The 22,999-nt window shown below is 42.8% G+C and overlaps 1 protein-coding gene across 1 annotated transcript in view; it reads left to right on the forward strand.

Annotated features, from left to right (window-relative positions):
- kif13a (kinesin family member 13A) overlaps window positions 1-22,999 on the forward strand; it is a gene marked incomplete at both ends in the record, with an annotated part of 101,287 nt that overhangs the window by 51,710 nt on the left and 26,578 nt on the right. Inside the window, 12 exons of the mRNA XM_080743165.1 lie at window positions 800-912; window positions 1,940-2,054; window positions 3,786-3,998; window positions 5,299-5,409; window positions 7,601-7,735; window positions 12,753-12,883; window positions 15,226-15,312; window positions 15,683-15,858; window positions 18,963-19,188; window positions 20,190-20,352; window positions 21,052-21,198; window positions 22,328-22,477. Of these exons, the coding sequence (XP_080599291.1) occupies window positions 800-912; window positions 1,940-2,054; window positions 3,786-3,998; window positions 5,299-5,409; window positions 7,601-7,735; window positions 12,753-12,883; window positions 15,226-15,312; window positions 15,683-15,858; window positions 18,963-19,188; window positions 20,190-20,352; window positions 21,052-21,198; window positions 22,328-22,477 (1,767 nt within the window). The remainder of the gene's footprint in view (window positions 1-799; window positions 913-1,939; window positions 2,055-3,785; window positions 3,999-5,298; window positions 5,410-7,600; window positions 7,736-12,752; window positions 12,884-15,225; window positions 15,313-15,682; window positions 15,859-18,962; window positions 19,189-20,189; window positions 20,353-21,051; window positions 21,199-22,327; window positions 22,478-22,999) is intronic.

Here is a 22,999-nt window from a genome sequence, read left to right on the forward strand (position 1 = left end):
CAGTGTCATCAATATTAAGGGCATATCTGGGCATGTTCTGACATTTACTAGTTATATAAATCGCTGACCTCAGTGCACCCTGGTAGCTCATCCTGGAAGCATGTGTACTGTATTGTTTAGGCTGGGGTGCAGTTAAGTGAACTCAATTATGAAATCAATTATAAAACAAATATTTTAATAATATGATGGGGAAATCTGATCTGATAGACTGCTTTTTTTTTTACACTGGAACATAGGGATTAAGTGGTTAATGAGACAAATTGATTTAGTTGATTATAAAAATCTATTTGAATGTAATTTGTTGTTGATTCGTTAATATAAACATTTCAAAAGATTATTACAAAAAAAAACATCCTTCTCAATTATTCAATCAATTAAAAAAGCAATCAATAACAGACCCTCGCCCTCCACGGCAGAGCCATTCGTGGCAGCGGCGACTAAGGATTGGCCATTCGCTCCGAACACGATTGGCAAACTGCCAGGGGAGTATGTTCTCGTCGCTGCACTAGCGACTCCTACTGGTTGTTCAGGGTAATTTCACTTGTTCCAATGTCTGAAAAGAAGTGGCTGGTGGTGACTTCATGTACATCAGAGAAGCCATGTGGGGGGGTTTTCCATAATCTGAGTTCCCAGATGTCTTTTTTTCAGAGGTTTTCCAGTGACTAAAGTGGGTGAAAATTCATACTTGATACAGATAGTGTTTTATAATCAGATCCTTCTGTGTTTTTATGGGGCTCCACCCTTATGCATCTTGGCTGCTCTGATTTGAATCTTAATGGCTCTTAATCTTGGTTTCTAGAATTCTGGGGAGAAGGTGAGTAAGCTGAGCCTGGTGGACCTGGCTGGAAGTGAACGTGTGTCCAAGACCGGCGCTGCGGGGGAGAGACTTAAAGAAGGCAGCAACATCAACAAGTGAGACCATTTATATATGTTTTCAGGCCAAGGACCCCTTAGTTGAGACTGAGAGAGATGAAGCAGGGACCCCCCACAACCCTTTCATAGATTCCATATGGTTTCATCGTTTGACAGCACAATCATCAGTGTATTTTGGGTTCATGTAAATTAGTGGTTTCAGATATTTAAGCACTTGAACAGTCAATACATAATAAACTTGACCTTTCACTCTGTACTTAGTCTGCTCTTTTTCCCCTTACACCAAAGCTCTTTGCCAAACTACAAGCTCACAACGCCTCGCAGCGTGAGGCATTGTGAGCTTGTAGATCTGCTATTTTTGGCTAAAGTTCTCAGAATATGGACACTAGGGTTCAAGTGGTTAATATAAAAAGTAGGACCCCCTGTTGAAGACCCCTGGTTTAACTCATTCATAGTTATTTGTGTTTCTTATAAATCCTTTAAAATGCAAATAATCTTTAATCTCACACTAGTATGTGTAAACTAAAAGAGATATTGATGTTAAGATGCACATTTGTTGAAAAATATAAAGGAAAGAGGTTGCACTGCTCGTACTGTAGCTACAGTAGGATGCAATAAACTGTTTTTATTTTCACATTTTAATTACCAATGTTTTGACATGGGTCTTCTTCAGGGTATGTCAGGCATGTAAAATTCCTTAGGGAGTGTCCTCAAATTGGCCAACACCCAAATTGGATGACTAGTTGCCATGGTTACTCATTATTGATAGAAATACCAAAATGAGAGAGTAATTACAAAACATGAACATATAGATTAGCAAAAATACAATACAAAGAGCGTGTACATGCCCGTGACTTCCGTGGGTCCATCAAAATAAGATAAAAGCATGAAAATCGCTGGCGGTTATGCATTTCTGAATTATAAAAACTACCTGTCAGAAAAAGTGTTAAGATGCACATTTCACAATGTCCCTTCATAACCAATTACTTTATTAATCAGTCAGTTTGGTCATAGTCGACCAGTACTAGTCATCTTGCTCATATGCCATCAATATGTTTCTCTTTAGGTCTCTGACCACACTGGGCTGTGTGATTTCTGCTCTGGCTGACCAGTCTGCGGGGAAAGGAGGGAAGGGGAAGTTTGTGCCTTACAGAGATTCAGTCCTCACCTGGTTACTCAAGGTTTGATGCGTGTTCTTCTACATCTTTCTCATGTTTCTCTAGTACAGGGTTCCCCAATAGGTGGCCCGCGGGTGGCTACTGTCTGGCCCCCACCAACCCCAGTAATAATGGTGGTATAAGAGAGCAGCAACAACACTAGTATATCGTCGTTGTTGGGTGGAAACCTCGTATCTCCAAATGTGTACGTTCTCTTGCAAAGTAAAGCCCTGCTTCATCGTACAAGGCCGCACAAAAGTAATGAAAACAGCAGATCTACAAGCACACAACGCCTCGCGGTGCGAGGCGTTGTGTGCTTGTCGCTGGAGTAGCGGGAATGCCACCGTCGGCTTGGCACCCTAGACATAATTCGGCCCTTGGGGAAAACTAATCGGGGAACCCTGCTCTAGTAGATGTAGAGGTTTCTCATGTCATTCAGTAGTAGAGGTATTTGGCAAGGATTACACATTACGTTAATTCCAACATTATACAGTAATCCTACCCCACTGCCTATTACTCCGCAGTTCTAATATTTAACACTACTGTGTAGATTGGTGTCCCAGAGATGGAAAAATTTTAAATAAAATGTAGGCTATATGATTTCATTTTTTGAGAACCAATGGGTTAACCCTTTATGTTTTAGCTTTTGAAAAATATCAGATATTCAAGCAGATATACAAGGTTGTACATCTGCTATTTTTGAAAAGTCATGAGAATTTGTGCAAATATACTGTATATATTTTTAAAGCGAACATTTTTAACTCAAATATTTGCTTCTGGGGGGCCCCTGTGATACATGATATTTTGAGATGGGGTTCGGCGGAAAAATACATATAATTCTAGAGCTCCTTGACATGAAAAAGTTTGAGAGCCACTGACATAGAAACATGTGTTTTTCAAAAGCCTTTGAAAAAACCTTTATTGAATAAGGTCAAAAATATTCTCAGACAAATTTTCACAATGTAAAAAAAATACCAGATCTACAAGCTCGCAGTGTGGCACTCCGCTGTGAGCTTGTATATCTGCTATGTTTCAATAGTTAAAGCATACAGTAGGCCTATTGGTTAATGTAATAATGTGTTCCCGGTCTTAACACTTCGCCAGCCGAAATAGAATGGCTTGTTGGTAGATTAGCCGTGAAATTTCTATTATTATATTATGATCTGAACGGCATTCATTTTACAAGACCATCAGCGCAATATCACGTAATCTTCATCCCCCATAACCATCACGCGATCCCCGTTGTATACTCACCACAGTCCCCAGCGAAATTCCTCAATCTGCATTGGCTTAGAGTGGCGGTTTCGGCCGAGGCATCTTCTCCCTGTGCGTTTCGCGTGCGCGATCCGTTCACGTAAATGTGGGCTCAAATAATCCAAGTATGACTCTACAGTCGATATGAACATTTTCGCTAGCTTAGCCCCCAGCACTCCAGCTATGCTAACGCTAATGTCTAAACAGAAAATGGATGGGAGCTGGGAAGCTATAGCAGGGAAAGGACCTGACGTCACTTCCGCTTCATGTCAGAGGAGCCATGCGCTATCGATGGACGAGCGGTCACTAGGGAAGGTTAGACGATCACCGATTTTCGGATAAAAATCATTTGTTTCGTTTTTAATGACCCAGTACGGTAAATTCCGGCGCGGCTGAGACTCCTTGCTCAGATGTCCGGTATAAAACGGTTTTAATGGGTTAAAAAACAAGAAAATGAAATGTGAACCTTTGTGTGTCTTCATGTCGTTCTTCTCCTCCCAGGACAACCTGGGGGGCAACAGTAAGACAGCCATGATCGCCACAGTGAGTCCAGCGGCAGACAACTACGAGGAGACCCTGTCCACGCTGCGCTACGCCGACAGAGCCAAGAGGATCGTCAACCACGCCGTGGTCAACGAGGACCCCAACGCACGCATCATCAGAGAGCTCCGCGAGGAGGTGGAGAAGCTGAAGGTGCAGCTCTCTCAGGCCGAGGTGAGAGGAGGGACTGTTACCATTGTTACACAATCGCGATTATGTCAAATAATCGTGATTATTTTTGTCATAATCGTCTCATAATCGTTGTAAAAAAGTGTTGGTGTATTTTCAGACATTTTCGAAAATAGTGGAAATAGCAGATCTACAGTACAAGCTCACAACGTGTCGCATCGCGACGCGTTGTGAGCTTGTAGATCGGCTATTTCCACTATCAATATTCTCTTTTACAGTAAGTATAACGTTGTCAAATATGTCAGTCATTTCTTTGAATATATTAGGTTATGCGTCATGTCTGCCATGTGCAACTTCTAAGCCTACAAGCCAAAGAGAAATGTTATCACAAAACACAATTAAATCATTAATAGCAATTATTTGAGTGACATGTAAAATGTCATAATCGTGACAGCCCTAGGTGAGAGGAGGGACTCGGGAACGGAGAACAAAGACAATGGATTACGTTAAAGCTGCCTTTAGGGCGGTGTGGAAGCAGGGAGGGTCTACGACATAATAACATCCTCGGTTCGATTCTGGGTGGAGACCCGCAGTTGCTTCTCCTTCCCACCCTCTCTGCACTGTTTCCTGTCTGTCTACGCTGTCCGATCTAAACAAAGTAAAAGCTGCGTGAAATCAAAATTCTGATCTATAAATCTAAGATTTCTTTATATATTTCCTCAATATTATGATTGCACATTGTGTACTGTGTCGGTGCCTAAGAATGTTAAAAAGTTTGAGGAGGGGTATTGCCTCAGTACCTCAGTTGATCAGAAACTTGATCAGCAGATCACATTTTCTGCACATTACCAGATTAATCTGCAGCACGAAACATTTTTTGTTCATGGAAAAACTGCAGCCCCTTGCTACTTTACTATAGTATGCGTCGGCATGGTGGTTCTTACAAGGGTGCAATAAACGGTTCAACACTAAATACTTTGACCCCTAGCATCCTTATTCTGGGGCAAACGTTCTGTGAAGATATTTCGTGTAGAGGGGGGGAAAGAAGGGAGCCAACTAACTATCAGTGGTGGAAAAAGTACTCACATATTTTTACTTAAATAAAAGTATCAATACTGCAATATAGAAATACTCTAAGTAAGTAAAAGTCCGGAATTCAATATGTACTTGTGTAAAGTACGCCGTGAGCTTGTATATCTGCTTTTTGTCAATAGCTTAAGTATAAAATAATGAAGGCCCCTCCACCTTGTTCCCTGGTAACTCAGTACCACCTACCCCCCCCTCTGTAATGCCCCTAATTAAGCTCCATCTACTGCTGTCTGTGCGTTCCTGTTGTGTGTAACAGTCTATGAAGGCCCCCGAGCTGAAGGAGAAGCTGCATGAGTCTGAGAAGCTCATCGAGGAGATGACCGTCACATGGGAGGAGAAACTCAGGAAGACGGAGGAGATCGCAACAGTACGTACAGTATGACACTCATTACCCCCAAAATGACCCCCAAAATAAACATATTTGAACTGGGGACCCCCACCCTGACAAGCACTTGGAATTGTAGGTGTTACATTTAAAGGAGTCATCCAGACCAAAACACATATAGGGTTAAATCTGTCTTTTATCATACCCCTTTATACCTGCTTTATTCCATTTTTTTCATAGCTGCCCCTGTTGCTAGATTTCGGCTGCCCCTGTTGCTAGATTTCGCAGGCCCTCTCATAACTAACAGAGTGTATAGCCTTTATACTAGTGCGGTTATTTATTCAGCTTCAAAGTTAGTATTTTTTTATTGGATTGTGTTTACACAACGTCCTGAGACCAACCAAACCGCTGTTTTGACCTCACAGGCACCTTTACTTGTCAAACCGACCCCTCCCTCCCCTCCCTTTCTAGCCTCTCCTCTCCCTGCTCTGGTGCAGAGCAGAAGCCGTTTGACAAGTAAGGGTGCCTGTGAGGTCAAAACAGCGGTTTGGTTGGTCTCAGGACGTTGTGTAAACACAATCCAATAAAAAAATACTAACTTTGAAGCTGAAGAAATAACCGCACTAGTATAAAGGCTATACACTCTGTTAGTTATGAGAGGGCCGGCAAAATCTAGCAACAGGGGCAGCCGAAATCTAGCAACAGGGGCAGCTATGAAAAAAATCGACTAAAGCAGGTATAAAGGGGTATGATAAAAGACAGATTTAACCCTATATGTGTTTTGGTCTGGATGACTCCTTTAATGTGATTCGGTTCAGATAAATGTTGTGAAAATAGCAGCAACGCCTCTCACTGCGAGGCGTTGTGAGCATGTAGATCGGCTATTTTCACAATGTTCAGAGTATTTCAAGAGTATTTGACAAGTTTTGAAAGTCCTTAAATTGTAACTTTATAAATGTGCAGATACCCTATATAAACGTAAACTGTGTGTTGGTTTGTTTACCGTTGAGTGAGGAAAAAAAATACATTAAGCCAATCATCTGGGGCCCCCACAAAATAATTTGGGAACCACACTTGGGGTCCCGACCCCAAGTTTGAGAACCACTGCTCTAACCCATCAAAACATGGATTGCATCTGTGTTGCGTTAGACTTGAGCCCCTTTAACCTTTGATTTATGCTTTAGCTATAACAAAATAGCTGATATACAAGCTCACAGAACTGCTATTTCTTTTTAAATTGTGTCTTTGAATATTTTGACCCTATAAATGTCTTCTAAATCCTTTTTTGAAAAACGCATGTTTCTATGTCAGTGGTTCTCAAACTTGTCAAGGACCCCTAGAATTATGTGTTTGGCCGCCAACCCCCCATCTCGAAATATTATGTATCAGGGGCCCCCCAGAAGCAGATATTTGAGTTACAAAAGATCTTGTAGATCCGCTATTTTTGTAATAGTTAAAGCATAACATAATGGACACAGATGCGTTCCAGGTCTTAATGGGGTTAATATGCTCATCAGTTCAGTTGAGAACCAAGGAATTACATATGGCTACACACACACACACACATCTGTTTTAGTCTCTCTTGCCTCCTCTCTAGCCAGTGCTGGCATTGTGTTGAATATCTAAGCTGCTGTAAAGCTGACAAGCAGCTTCTGCAACTTCATTTATTTGCCAGTGTTTCCTCTGTAGTGAGCAGTGCACCATTGGTTTTATCATATTGTTTAGACTTGATGATTCTTCATGTTATTTCAATGTTGCACAGATGGACCCTCACATTCGTATCTGTTCTGTACAAGTACACAATGCGTCGCGATGCCGCGCATTGTGAGCTTGTAGATCGTCTATTTTCAAATGGCCAAAATGTGGTTAAAATAATCAAAATCTACAAAGTACTGTAACTAGTAACTAAAGTTTTCAAATACTTGTAGTGGAGTAAAAGTACAATATTTGCCTCTTGAGATGTAGTGGAGTAGAAGTAAAAGTACAACAAATTGGAAATAATGTAGTAAAATAGCAAAGGTATCTCATAATTGTACTTAAGTACAGTACTTAAGTAAATTTACTTAGTTACTTTACACCACTGTATTTATTTACAAGCTCGTAATAGTTTTAATGTATTACAAGTATTAAGTATGCAACAGCTATTCTCACTCTTTTTAAGTGTTTATAGGTGCCGGTTTAAAATGCGGTCACCCTATGCAGTAGAACTGAGTGCTCCTCTGTGTGTGCATAGGAGCGTCAGAAGCAGCTGGAGAGCATGGGCATCTCGTTGGAGACGTCTGGGATCAAAGTGGGCGAGGACAAGTGCTTCCTGGTCAACTTGAACGCCGACCCCGCCCTCAACGAGCTGCTGGTCTACTACCTGAAGGTAACACTGTTGGAACATGAATGTACTTTTTTTTTTTTTTTTTTTTGCGTCTTGCCGCATCACCCTTTCTTGTTTATTTTTTATTTTTTTTGCTAGTTGTTTTTATCGCTCTGACCTTTGGACACTGCACTATTAGGTTGTGTTAGTAGTTTTCTTTTAGTATTTCTGCTTGTGTTTGACATGATGTAGAGATACTTGTTGCACTAACTAGCATTGACTGTATGGTCACTTTGATTTGGGCACTGTATTATTTTTTGATAGTCGTGCTTTAAGACACTTTATGTATATATATTATTCGTTCCCTTTCCTGTTGTACCTTGCTCTTACTGTACTTACTGTACTCTGTACTCTGTTCTTGTTTTTTCTTTTTATCTTTTTCATACTTCTCTGTAACTTTGTAAATAACCCTATACTGCTGTGCTGCCTCTGGGCAACAAATTTTCCCCCTTGGGATAATAAAGGTATCTATCTATCTATCTATCTATCTATCTATCTATCTATCTATCTATCTACTGCTGCTCCACACTAGCACCAGAACAGTGGTTCTCAAACGTACATTTCAAGGTCTTCCCTTAACTCTGACAGCGTACATTTGTAAACTGTCAGAGTTACAGACTTGTATGGGTCCATTTAGATCCCCCTAAAGGAACCCACAGAGTCCCTGGAATCCACTTTTAGAACCACTGCACTAGCAAATTACTAATACTGTAGATAGATAGATACCTGCCCGGAGGCAGCACAGCAGTTTAAAGATATTTACAAAGTTACAGAGAATTATGAAAAGAAAAAATGTTATCAGTGTACAGTAAAGAGCATGGTACACCAAATAAGGTATATACATAAAGTGTCAAAAACAGTCAATGATAGTCAATGCTACAAGTATCTCACCACCATGTCAAACACAAGCAAAATACTCAATACTACTACTAACACAACCTAATAGTGCAGAGCCAAACAAAAAATGTGTCCATTGGTCAGTGCAAGAAAAACTAAAAGAAAACAAGAAAGGGTGACACAGCAAGACACACTTGAGCACCCACCCTGGAAAGGTCCTTACAGTCCTTACTGTAAGATTATACATATAGTATTAGTCACACACCGATAAGTGCACTGTGGTAACCAGTCAGCCAGTTTCACGATCACATGGTTACGAATGCAAATTCTTCACACACACACGCGCGCACACACACACACACACACACACACACACACACACACACACACACACACACACACACACGCTGTCTCCCTATCTGACATACCTTAGCTGTAACAGTCGGGGAGGTGGAATAGGACTGTGGTTCTCAAAGTTTTTTCATGTCAAGAACTACCAAACTAGCTGGTAGCCTAGCACTTTGAGAACCAGTGGAATATAACACATGTGATGGTGATGCTGCAGCATTCCACAGACACTTCCTGTATCCTGTAACAGAGTGAGAGCAGAGCCAAGGCTCAGCTGATGGAGACAACAGCTCCATCAGAGCCTGTAGGAATTGGGGGGGGGGTTATATTGGGGAGGGGGGGGGCGAGACAGATTCAGCCCCCGCAGCGAGGCAGAACAACGGCTCTTTGTCTGAGGCCCGCCGGGGCCCGGCCTGGCCCGGCCCGCTATGGCATATCAGTGTGGAATGACTATGGTAATGTGAAATGGGTTTGGGTGGCTGCTGCTGCTGCAGCCACGGACATCCTCTGGAAGTCTGCTGTTTGTTTAACCGCTGCCCACTCTGTAACGAGAGAGACACCGGCTCTCTTGACTGAGCCCAGCTCGGCATATTGCATAACGTCGCTGTTGCTGTGGAAACCTCATACATCCGTGTTCATTTTTTGAGCGGTGGTCACACCGTCTCCATAGCGTGGCCGTGTGTGTAGGTATGTTTGTTTGTATGTGGGTCTGTATGTAGCCTCAAGCCTGTGGTGTAGTACCTTTTCTGACCACACATGTTAAGGGAGGGGCGCTGTTGTTCAGGCCAGGCCACACACACACACACACACACACACACACACACACACACACACACACACACACACACACACACACACACACACACGGGGGGGGGGGGGGACACTGTTTTGGGACACTGCAGCAGTAGATAGCAGCAATATATATATATCGTCGTTGTCGAGTGAAAACCTATGTCCAAAACCGTTGGTTCTGCATTTATCATTTTAAAAATGATTTAATCTAGTGAAAACAGCTGATCTACAAGCACACGCTTGTAGATTGGCTGTTTTCACTACTTTTGCGCGACGGCCTTGTATGATGAAGCAGGGCTTTACTTTGCGAAAGAACGTACACATTTGAAACTTGGAGATACGAGGTTTTCACCAGTCAATATATTTTTTAAGTGTGTGGGTATTATACATATTTAACCAGTGAATAGTATTACTAAGGATAACTACATTGGCTCGATTGGAACACTGGTTCTTTTTGTCCATTTCCTGAAATGTATGTTTTTTTTTACATATAAGGTTTCCACCCGACAACAACGATAAGCAACTCTGACGTACAGGCCCAGAGTTAGATTTCCTGGGCGGATGGGGGCATGTCCATGCCTCTGCTTTTGATATCCCCGGCCCCCTCTTGTCATTCATCTTTATCGCATGATTCCTCCCCACACACATTTCTGTGTTGTCATTGCTGTTTAAATGTATGTATTTCAAAAAGAGCAGACCCACCAGCTCAAAACGTGTTGCATCAGTAGTTGCGTTTCCATAAAGCCGTTTTTGCGCATTAATCTTTTTATGGAAACACTTCAAAATTCGAAAGAACTTTCATTTTTCGCAAAAACCTTTTTTGCGCTTGGTGGAGGTGGATTTTGAGGCTTTATCGGAAAAAAAAACGCATCAGTGCAATGGAAACACTAAGCAAATTTGTTTTGAATTAAAATGCATTGAACTCGTGGGAAAGGCTGCTGGGGGTCGGCTGCCTCTTGTACCAACACCGGCCGCCCCAGCCACTGCTTACAGTATGTTCAAAGCAGTTGTGCTCAAAAGTAAAACCATTCGCCATTATTCTCCGTTCCGCGACGGCATCACGCGCACAGAACGGCCGAGAACAGCAGACCTCCAAGTCTGTATATCAGCTGTTATCGTGCGCAATGCTGTCAGTTGCGGGGGTAAAGTAGCCTACAGTATGTGGAGTAGCTGTGGAGCGTCTCTTCTTATCTCTCTCTCTCTCTCTCTCTCTCTCTCTCTCTCTCTCTCATCTTATACATGAAATCTATAGGCTGAAGAGCCCTGGGTTAGAGTGCATGTTCAATAATATGTCTCACTTGACTGGAAAAATAGAACCTTCTCCCAAGAATTGTAATTTATCAGCAGATGGCAAAATGCGAATTTATTTTCAAAAAAAGATTTATGGAAATATGAATACTGTCATAATATGATGAATAAAAATCACACCCGTGTGAACTGAGCGGTGGTTTACCCACCAACCCCCCCCCCCCCCCCTCCCCTGTGGTGTGTGTGTGTGTGTGTGTGTGTGTGTGTGTGTGTGTGTGTGTGTGTGTGTGTGTGTGTGTGTGTGTGTGTGTGTGTGTGTTGATGCACAGGCCAGGCTAGACTCAACAGCACCTCTCTGGTCACCCAGGGTACTGAGGCTACATACACCAGAGGCTACAGACACACAGACAGACAGACAGACAGACACACACGCACGGATACACACACGGCCACACTATGGAGACGGTGTGACCACCGCTCAAAAAGGGCTTAATATGTGAAAAAGTAAAATTCAAAATAAATCAAACATCCCCTTCTATGTTTTCTGTTCAAATGGAACCCTGCGTAGGCCCTGGTTTCACTACAGGTTGACAGTAGACGATGAAATGAAGCAGTTACAATCACTGCTGTGATTCTCTTCAACCAAACCCATGACCCCCCCCTCTCTCTTCCTCTCTCTCTCTCTCTCTCTCTCTCTCTCTCTCTCTCTCTCTCTCTCTCTCTCTCTCTCTCTCCACCATCCACCCACTGACCACCAACACCACCAGCTGTTGCTTTCAATTTAGGCCAGTTAGGCTATCACTAATGAATCATAATGTGGGAACTTTTGCAATTGCATCAAATCATGTTTATTCCCCCTGTTTGAGTGTAATTGACTTAAGACTCATGTCATTATAACCATAGATTAGTCTGTTGTGCAGGAACACACAGTGAGTAGGCCGGGGATGATACAGTAGGAAAATGATATAAGGAGAAGATCAGAAGTTTAACCCATTAAGACGCATTATTATGACACATTATTACGCATTAATTTATGCTTTAACTATTAAAAAAATAGCAGATATTGCTCACTGCGAGCTTGTAGATCTGCTATTTTGGAGAAATCATGAAAATTTGGTCTTTGAATATTTTGACCCAATTCTATTATGTGTCTTCTAAATCCTTCGAAGGCCTTTTGAAAAAACTATGTTTCTATGTCAGTGTTGCTCAAATTTGAATTACAAATCCTCTAAAGATACATATATTTAAAGATTTGCACACATTTTCACTACTTTTCAAAAATAGCAGATCTACAAGCTCACAGCGCGGCACTGATATTTTTCAAAAGCTAAAGTAGAAAGTAATTCCAGGTCTTAATGGGTAAAAAAAAGAGGCAGGGAGCAGTGAAGTGCTGATGAAACCCGATTTCACCTTGCGGGGTTGTGAACCGCATTTCATGTCATGTTATTTTGCTTGTGTTTGACATTGCAGTGAGATACTTTAGCACTGACTAGCATTGACTGTTATGGACACTTTTGTTTGGCACTGTATTTATTGATAGTTGTGCTTAAGTATTGCTATTTGCTGTTACACTTATCAGTGTCGACTGTTTTGACACTTTATGTATACATTCTTCGTTCTCTTTTTTTTGTGTACCTTGCTCTTTTACTGTACACTGTACTTTTTCTGTCTTTTCATACTTCTCTGTAACTTTGTAAATAACCTTAAACTGCTGTGCTGCCTCCGGGCGACAGATTTTACCCCTTGGGATAATAAAGGTATCTATCTATCTTCTGTTATCTCCTGCTGAACAAAGAAACACACGCGTGTGGGCGCCGACACCACCCAGGACATCCAGCTGATGGGGATCGGTATCCAGCCGGAGCACTGCAGCCTGGAGCTGTGCCCCGACGACGACGTCACCCTCACGCCCATGGAGAACGCCAGGTGACCCCAAAAATAATCATATTTTAACTGGGGACCCCCCACCCCACCGTGACGAGCACTAAGAGTTATACACATTACATTGTGCATAACACGGTTCTATTGTGAAAATAGACGATCTGCGTTGTGAAGCGTTGTGAGCTATTTTCACAATTTCAGCCTCTAATATTTGACAATATCAAAAGTCTACGCTCTGTCTGAAAGGCCCTTAACTCCTTTGCCCCCCCCCCCCCCCACACTATGTGAAGGACCCCCAAAATGATATGTATTTGGCCACGGACCCCCATCTCAAAATATTTAGTTCCAGGAACGCCCCAGAAGCTAAATTTTAGTTACAAATTTTCGCTTAAAAAATAAGTATAAAATAATGAAGGCCCCTCCACCTTGGGCCCTAGTAACTCAGTCACACTTTCCCCCCCTTTGACGTCCCTGACTCCCTGCACCTGCCCCCACTAACCTCACCCCCATTCATGGTTGACTGGACCTCAAGAGCTTCATATGACCTCATGGTGAAGGCATCCGCCGTCCTTTCATATCAAAGCTGTGACTCATGTTCATTATACCAAGACTTTATTGCTACAGCAAGTGATTTATTTCCCCTTTCCTCCCTGTACGTATCTACTTTGGAGTTTTCTTGGCACGGCTATGAAATTAAATGTCATTAATTTTCACAACACGTGTTCTTAAAGCTATACTGTGTAAGTTGCTCACCTAGAGGTCAGTAGCTCTATAGCAAACCGCGGTCGCGTCCGCGTCTTTCGGCTGTTTTTCGCCGCGGACCACTCCCGCGTCTGCCTCCACCTCGCCGAGATCTATCTTTAGAGGGGTCCCTGGTTCCTGTGCGTTCAGGCATTCCGGAGAAACGGACTCCTTCGCCGAGTAAATGCTGTTGTTATGTTGAGGCAAGCTACACGGGCGCCTACAAATATGGCCGCCGTATTGTGATAGCGACCCCACTTCAAGATGCGCTGTGATTGGCCGGCAGTGTATAATCCTCGCTGTGATTGGCCGGTAGTGTATGATGACGCAATTTTGCCGCGAAATTCTCCCCCCCTCACGGCTCATAGAAAACATATAAAGAGAAGGCTTCAGAAGCTGAAAATAACAGAGTGGGTGTTCTAAAACTTTAGCGATTTAACAGTTAGGACAATTTTAAGATTTGTTTTATAAAAAAAGTTACATGGTATAACTTTAAGTTCTTTCGATATCGTTGCTGTCGGGGGAAGAAACCTTGTGTCTCCATATTTCAACTGTTGACACAGTGTCACACAGAACAAATAGCAGAAATAGCCCATCTAGAAGCCCACAACGCTTCCAATGTTGTGATTCTGATTTCAAAAGTGATGTTTCTCCTACAATAACATGCCTACAATGGGGACGTCAGGTTGAAAGTGGTTATGGATTTTATTAATATTTAACCAATTATTTTCCTGATTTCCTGAAATGCAACCTAGCCTGGGAACCCATTCGGTTTTATTTCTGGGGGCACCACCTCCTTTTTTGTGTAGAAAGTGTAACTCGGTTTGGCTTCTGTTAGCAGAATCTGTCTTGATAGATGAGCTGAAATGTAACGGTTTTAGATATACACGGTTTCCACCTAGGAGCAACAACATCATTATAAGATATCGTCTCTGTCAGGTGGAAACCTCATTATGTCCAAAACCTTTCAGGATTCAAATAAAAAATCAAACCTCGGTTCGAAGTGGAGCCGTGAATTTGAGCAGTTCCAGGTCTATGTTTTTGATTGAAGTGATTTGTAATTATAATCAAAATCTACAAAGTATTTACAAAATAAATAACTTTTGAACGGCTCTTTGAAAAGAACGGATCCCAGAGATTCGGCTCACTTCAAAGTGACATAAATCCCATCCAAAAAATCGGCTCACTTCAAAGTGACATAAATCCCATCCAAAAAATCGGCTCACTTCAAAGTGACATAAATCCCATCCAAAAAATCGGCTCACTTCAAAGTGACATAAATCCCATCCAAAGAATTGCGCATGGGCAGATCCTGTTCATGCTCGACTGGACACAGACTCTGGTGAGACAAGACACACATTGCCACTCAGAGGGAGCCCATGTGCTCTGCACACGGCTCCAAAAATAGCAAGAGTAGCAGATCTGCAAGCTTGAAATGTGCGTCTCTTCTCACCACATTTCGCAACATGTTTACAAGCTTGTGGATCTGCTACTTTTGATGCTTTCGCTTGAAGCTGTAGATCAAGTAGGACATTCATTTCCCCCCAAAACACAAAAAGTTAAAATAGAGAGATAAGATGTTTCTGCAACGATTACATATAATGTAAGCATGGAGCAACGGAATGAACGCATCCTGTTCTCCACAGAACCTGTGTAAACGGAACCATGATTGACTCCCTGGTCCATCTATGGCACGGCGACCGAATCCTGTGGGGGAACAACCACTTCTTTAGGTAAGTACGATTTGTGTAAAAAAAAACTCTTTCAAGATGTTTCAGAAAATGTTCAAAAATAGCAGATATTCCTTTTTGAGAACCACTGTTCAGAACCAATGTTCTAAATCCTAAGAGTTTTTTGAATATTAAATATGCTAAACTCTAATATAATATATTGCGCAAAGAAAAAAAAAAGCACAGGAAAGTACAGTTCAATACATGGTCTTCTAAGATCATTCTAAACTCAAGAAAGCCTATGGTTTGTTTCCATTTTGGGTCCTTTGCACTCAATTCACCGAAAAAAGGCTTTTACGGTTTTAATGGGTTAACACGAGCACTGGCCTGTAAAGAAAGGTGATGGGACGGCGGTGTAATGTTTTGCCACCAGGATCAACCTGCCGCAGCGCAAGCGGCGGGACCGTTTGAAGGAGCTGGAGAGAGCCTCTCCCAGGGAGAGCTTTGTGGACGTGGATGTGGAGACGGCCAGCGAGGCTTCCTCTGAGCAGGACTACAGCTACGAGTTCGCCCAGATGGAGGTCATCATGAAGACCCTGGGAAACAACGGTACGACTCAGGCCAGGGGTGGAAAATAACTAAAGTACACTACACCTTTTTAGTACTTTAAGTGGTTGAAGTACATTGTATGTTGATGATGTACTGCTACAGTATGATTAAACTGTGTATGTGTGTGTGTGTGTGTGTGTGTGTGTGTGTGTGTGTGTGTGTGGGTGTGTGTGTGTGTGTGTGTGTGTGTGTGTGTGTGTGTGTGTAAGTGTGCGTGTGCGTGTGTGTGCGTGTGCGTGCGTGTGTACGCTCGCTTGCCTGCATGCTCGTTTGAATACTCTTACGTACTTTGGTACAGCAGGTATTTTGATGTCACCCCTTTTGCACTTTTACTCAAGTTAGAAGACAAACCTATTATGTGTAACAGAGTATTTTTATATTGTGGTATTGCTACTTTTACCTAAAAACATCAGAGTACTTCTTCCACCAATGGATTTGGGGCAGTGCAGCTCCTGCAAGCTGTGTTTGTGCAGAGACAAACTCTTCACACTTTCAACAGGAAGACAAGGCATGGTTTGATAAATGGATAGCGGCGTGTCGGAAGGCTCAGCTAGTTTGCACACATACAGTATATGGGCTCTATTTTGATTGATTGATTTTGAAGTACCAGCTCTTATGCCTTAACTTAAAGTCCATACTGTCTCCGACCACCGAACCTTTCGTCGGAAAGGTCCGGTTCAACTACAAAATGATGTCACTCAAATCTTCTGAAAAGCATTAACCCGAATTAGAGTTCGGAAAGCTGCACGTGTTGAAGTCGGAACTCTCCGAGGAAAGGTTTGGTGGTCGGAGTATGAACAGACCTTTAAGTTAAGGCATAAGAGCTGATATTTAAGACAATCAAAATACAGCACTCTAATGTCATGAATCATGACATCCTGGGTTTGAACCCCATTTGTGTTGTGTGTAATATAAATAATAACATGCTGTACTGTGGCAAATGAATGGCAAAATTAATGAATGAAATGAATGGCAGCTGTTAAATGTGTTGTGCACATGTGTCAACTGTTAACCTACCGGTAGATGTCAAATAACCTGTTCTCAACCTCTAAGAACTTCTCACCTTTTTTGTGGTGTCCACGTTGACTTTTACACTAGCAGCAGTAGGCTACTCACTGTGAGTTACTTTAGTTTGGAGGGTGTGTTAGTTTATATTTGGAAATGTGTTTTTGGGATGAAGTGCAGCTGGGATCTCAATGCATTATATTAGCATATTCATTATTGTTCATTGCTGCTGCTGCCCGCCCCCGTTTTTAACCCTAAAAAAATCCTAATAATTTACAGTAAAAAAATAAATAAGGAATAAATAAGGAATAACTAAGTTTAGGTTTTAGGCATAATTTTACTGTGGTAAATGTCATGTTGTAGGGGAGGGTCAATCTTTTTTATTTTAATGCTTGGGGAGGGTCATTGGTTTTTCCCCCAATTGAGAGGGAGGGTCATGGCATTTTATAAAAGGGCTTATACATTTTCTCCAGTAACACCCCTCAATAAAAAAAGACCCCTCCCTATGTGTCATTTAGCAAGGCACGTAACGTAACCCTCAAACTGCTCCAGTGGCCAGACAGTATAATTAGACTGTTATTGTCCTGGGCATCTCCCAGGTGTGAATGTGTTTTAACTGTGTGTGTGACTGCCGGGCTAATACAACAGGCTTTTTCAACGACTGTGTGTGGAATTTATTGCGCGCGCACAGCGTTTTTGGAACGATCCAATGTATATCAAGGACACCGGCTACACCAGGCGCGGGGATAGTGCGAGCCCTGGATATGCATGCTCTAAAAATGGGATTGGTTCTATTTTGTACACATGCATATGCGTTTTGTACACTCACGGCACTGGCTTGGTGTAGCCAGGGGCGCTTCGCACACGCAGTTATTTTCACGGACAGCACACACGTGCGTGCAAATTCTCTAAACATCTACCTAAAATGTTGTGTGCCTTTCCATGTGATGAAGTGAAGTATCATTACAAATGTGTGCCTCACCTCTCTTGACACCTAAAGCCGAAAATAGCCGATCTCAATGAAGCATAAATGGGGCATTACTACTAGGAGCAGCCCCGGTGATGTTGGGACGTCTTGCAGCTCTGCAGCTGCTGTGTGTAGCAGCATTAGTCTCACTGTTACTCACCGCCTATTCACAGTCAGGATAATTACAGTGAGGAGCACTGTCAGGTGTTTAGCGGCATTGCGCACCATCTGATTTGGTTTCTAAAATGAGTGGTGTGTGTGTGTGTGTGTGTGTGTGTGTGTGTGTGTGTGAACGCGTGCGCGCGCGCGTGCGTGCGTGCGCGCGTGTGTGATGGCATAGTAGGTGTATGAAGTGAATGTGTTGTGGTCTTTGTGATTTACTGAAGCAGGTAGTGTTGGTCAGACAGTGTATGTGAGCCACAATGTTGTGCACAGCAATGTTTGCAGTGTTATGATGAAGTGTTGCTTTATCGTGTATTGTGTTGATTTAGTAGTCGTGGAGACCTGATATGGCTCCTAGATTGTTTATTCATCCACAAGTTAGTTTGGATAAGATAAGATACTGTAAGTGTCTGATGGTGTGGACTCATGTAAACACTACAGCCGGGTGTTTATTATGTAACTTACTGTATCCATAGGTGAAAACACTCAACAGTGTGGGATATTACTGTGCAGACAGTGTGTGTGTGTGTGTGTGTGTGTGTGTGTGTGTGTGTGTGTGTGTGTGTGTGTGTGTGTGTGTGTGTGTGTGTGTGTGTGTGTGTGTGTGTGTGTGTGTGTGTGTGTGAGTGCACGCGTTTGCCTCATGCTTGTGTGTATGTGTTAGCTCCTGATACATACCGTAATTAACTTCACCCAGCCTTGACATGAAAATGTTTGAGAAACACTGATTTAGAAGAAGAATTTAGAAGACATTTATAGAATCGGGTCAGAAATATTCAAAGACTTGCAAAATGTTCACGATTTTTCAAAAAATAGCAGATCTACAAGCTCGCAGTATGGCACTCGGTGCACTGTGAGCTTGTATATCTGCTATTTTTTAATAGTTAAAGTTGTTCAAATCTAAAGTGACACAGATTTGCGTTCAGGCCTGTAACAACAACGCGTGTGCGTCCTGTTTGCGTCTCCGCAGACCCCATGCAGAACGTGGTGCAGGTCCTGGAGAAGCAGTACCTGGAGGAGAAGCGCACGGCGCTGGAGGAGCAGAGGATGATGTACGAGCGGGAGCTGGAGTCCCTGCGCCAGCAGCTGTCTCCCGAGAGGACGCCGTCGCAGCAGCACCACCGCAGCAGCAGCGAGCGCCTGGCCTTCCCCACGCACACACCCCACGGCAAGCTGCGGCTGTGGACGGAAGAGAGGTCAGCCGTAACCCAGACAGATAGACAAGCATCTGTTGTACACCCCCTGGACAATGACAAGACGCTAGTATGTAGCAGGGACTTACCCCCAATCCAACCTGTGGCGCTGTAGGGAGGCACTGGGTTCCATTTTTCAGTCTTTCGTATGACCCGACCTCCCATTCTCACACTAACTGTACTTAAGTACAGTTTTAAAAATATATATATTTCAGTGGAGTGTTACCAATTTTCTTTACTTTCTACTTCTACTCCACTACATCTCAGAGGCAAATATTGTATTTTTGCTTGACTACAATTTATTGTTTGAAAGCTTTAGTCACTAGTTACTTTGTAGACTTTGATTATTATTTCAAAGCATACATTAACCACTTCAGCCATTTGAAAATAGACAATCTACTGTGCAAGCTCACAATGCGACGGATTGTCCGGTGCTCTCCCTAGGTTGGCAGAGGGAGAGTTGGGCCCAGGACTACAGGCTTAGGCATTGGCACTGGGTGAAAAAATGGGCTACAAAAATTGTGGGATAAAAGTTTTAAGAAAAAAAAAACACCATGGTATCTGTAAATGAGATTCTCAACATTTGTGTTCAAGAAAAAACAAATCTAAGATCTAACCGACAATACTGCAGTATTTCTGCATACGTAGCAAAGTAGCATTTATACAAATGTGACAAGAAGGGATACAAGAAGATCCTAGGGTTGGGTTTCAGACTGCGGTGGAAAATGGGCAGTGTTTATCTTTGACACCAGCCGAGATTAACCAAGTCTGCAGTTAAAAACCACACAAAGTACGTAGATAGGACAAAAGCTCAATGGTCCCTTTGTATTTTGATGTACTGTATGTGTAAGGTATGTAAGTGAGTGTGTATGCACAACCCTTTTGCTGGTCAAACTATCAACATTTTCAATGGGTGTGTATGCGTGCGTGCGTGTTTGTGTGTGTGTGCGTGTGTGCGTGTGTGCGCGTGTGCGCGCGCGTGTGTGTGTGTGTGTGTGCTTCAGGGATGAGCTGTTTCGTCAGAGTCTCTCCTGGCTCAGGGAGCAGGTGGTCAAAGCCAACACCTTGGTGCGAGAGGCCAACTTCCTGGCCGAGGAGATGAAGAAACTCACCGACTACCAGGTCACCCTTCAGATCCCCGCCTCCAACCTCAGCGCCAACCGCAAGGTCAGACGCACGCACGCACGACACGCACGCACGCACGCACGCACGCACGCACGCACGCACGCACGCACGCACGCACGCACGCACGCACGCACACACACACACACACACACACACACACACACACACCATGCTATGTTAGTTATGGTTTAGATCTGTGTTTCTCAAACTTTCAAAATGTCAAGGGTTAGGGTTAGGGTTAGGGTGTACAAAAGAGTTACAGGCTTGTAAGGGTCAATTTAGACCCCCCTAAAGGAACCTAGAGAGTCCTCTGAAATCCACTTTGAGAACCCACTGGTTTAGATCAGTGGTTCTCACCCTTTTCAGTCCGGGACCTCCAAAAGAATCACATTTTAACTGGGGACCCCCAAAATAATCATATTTTACGAGCAATAAGAGTTGAGGCGTTACATTTTGTATAACACGGTTCTAGTGTTCTTTTTTGAAAAAAACTATGTTTCTATGTCAGTGGTGCGTTTTCCTGTGACCCCCCCAGAAGCAAGATTTGAGTTAAAATCTTTAAATAATACATATATTCAAAGATTTGCACACGACTTTTCAAAAGTAGCAGATCTACAGCTGTGAGCTTGTAGATCTGCTATTTTTCAATAGCTAAAGTATAAAATAATTCCAAGCCCCTCCACCTTGGGCCCTAGTAACTCAGTCCCACTTTTCCCCCTCTTGTGACGCCCCTGTGTGCAGCGTGGAGCCATCGTTAGCGAGCCCGCCATCCAGGTGAGGAGGAAAGGGAAGGGGACACAGGTGTGGACCATCGACAGACTGGAGAACAAACTGGTGGACATGAGAGACCACTACAGGGACTGGAAGGAGGGCACCGCCGAGGACACGGTGAGACATTTCCGTGTGAAGGAGGGAGAGGAAAGGAAAACGAGGAGAAGAAACAGATGAAGCAGTGAGAGACGACAGAGGAAGGAAGAGAAGGGAATTTGAATAAAGAGGAGAATGAGAGAGGACAGTTAGAAGAACAGACAGACAAAAGAGAGCAGATGCCTTCTTAATCAGTAGTTCTTAAACGTTTTCGTGCCAATGACCCCAAAATGTATATTTGGCCACGGACCCCCACCTGAAAATGTTTGGTGGCAGGGACCCCGAGTAGAGAGGAAATAAAATGAGAAAAAATCTAAATGATTCAACTTTTTTTTTTTCTTTTTTTAAGATTTGATTTTGGGCTTTTATGCCTTTATTGATAGGAGAGTAGACTGACAGGAAATGAGGGGAGAGACGGGGAGTGACATGCGGCAAAGGTCATCCGGATCGGGAATCAAACTTATCTTTAATGTATTCAGGTCACCTTGACGAGATCAGACAGCAATGCCTAAACAGCCCAAGGAATGACATACATACCATAATCATGCAAGACTCTCACATAATTCAATGGGATCTATGAGGATGAAGGAGGAGAGCTTTACAAGGCGAGCAGAGTCACTGAGACGTCTCTCACAGCCAGAGACAGATTGTGAGAAAGACATGCTGTCTTCAACAGCATAAGACTGATATCACTCGCTTGTCTCATAATTCATCATTTTGTGGACAAGGCAGCTCAGAGGGAGGAGAATGCAATCATATGGTATCCTCTGGGAAATGTGTTGCAGGTGACAAAAGATGTTTATTGATTTGGATAATACATTCTTTAAATTACGTGATTCATAGTTTTGTGGACAAGATGAGCTGGAGAGGGTACAGAAAGAGAACAGTGGATAAGAAGAGACGTGACTTTTAATTATATCTCTAACTCAGTATCTGACATATGCTGCAGTTTAAGGGTCAGAAGTCAAGGTCAAGTTGGTAAATTATTGATGAACACATTGTTGTACATCATTTCTAAACTATTCATGATACATTTTCCATTTTTCCATATTTACTAGATAACACACACATAGTATTTTACAGCTCATATGTGTACAGTTTGTCATCTTCTTTTATTTTGATATTTACGTTTGTCTCCCAATTTTTCCAGCTCAGCAAAATGAACAACAAGCTCATCGACCCGTTCTATGAGGCGCAGGAGAACCACAACCTAATAGGAGTGGCCAACATTTTCCTGGAGTGTCTTTTTCATGACGTCAAACTTCAGTATGCAGTCCCTATCATCAGCCAACAGGGGGAGGTATAGGAACACACTGACCTAAACTCACAATTATATTTTAATATATGTAATGAGTCCGATTTTTGTTTTCTTTTTTCGCAAGTCAGGCAGAGATATTGAAATCGGTCATGTTTGTGTGTATCTGTCCACAAATAATCCAGTGACTAGGTCAATCAATAACAATAATTTGGTCCCCTTTAGTTATTGTTGGGGTATTTGTCACTACATTTTCACATCCTAATTATTGGGAGCAGTGTCCGGGGAGCAGTTATTGGTAGGTTAGGGTCAAAGTGTCTTGCTCAAGGACACTTCAACACACTGGGCAGACGAGGGGGGAGGGGGCAACCTTCTGTTGACCAGACAGCCAATTCAAATTTCAATTCAAAGGAGCTTTATTGGCATGAGAAAACATACGTTTACATTGCCAAAGCAAGCCACTCAGCCACTCAGCCACTTTAATGTAGCTACTAGCTACAGCTGCCACTCACCCACTTTACTGTAGCTACTAGCTACAGCTGCCACTCACCCACTTTACTGTAGCTA

Source organism: Nannobrachium achirus (assembly GCF_963921795.1).
Source record: "Nannobrachium achirus genome assembly, chromosome: 2".
Taxonomy (NCBI): Eukaryota; Metazoa; Chordata; class Actinopteri; order Myctophiformes; family Myctophidae; genus Nannobrachium; species Nannobrachium achirus.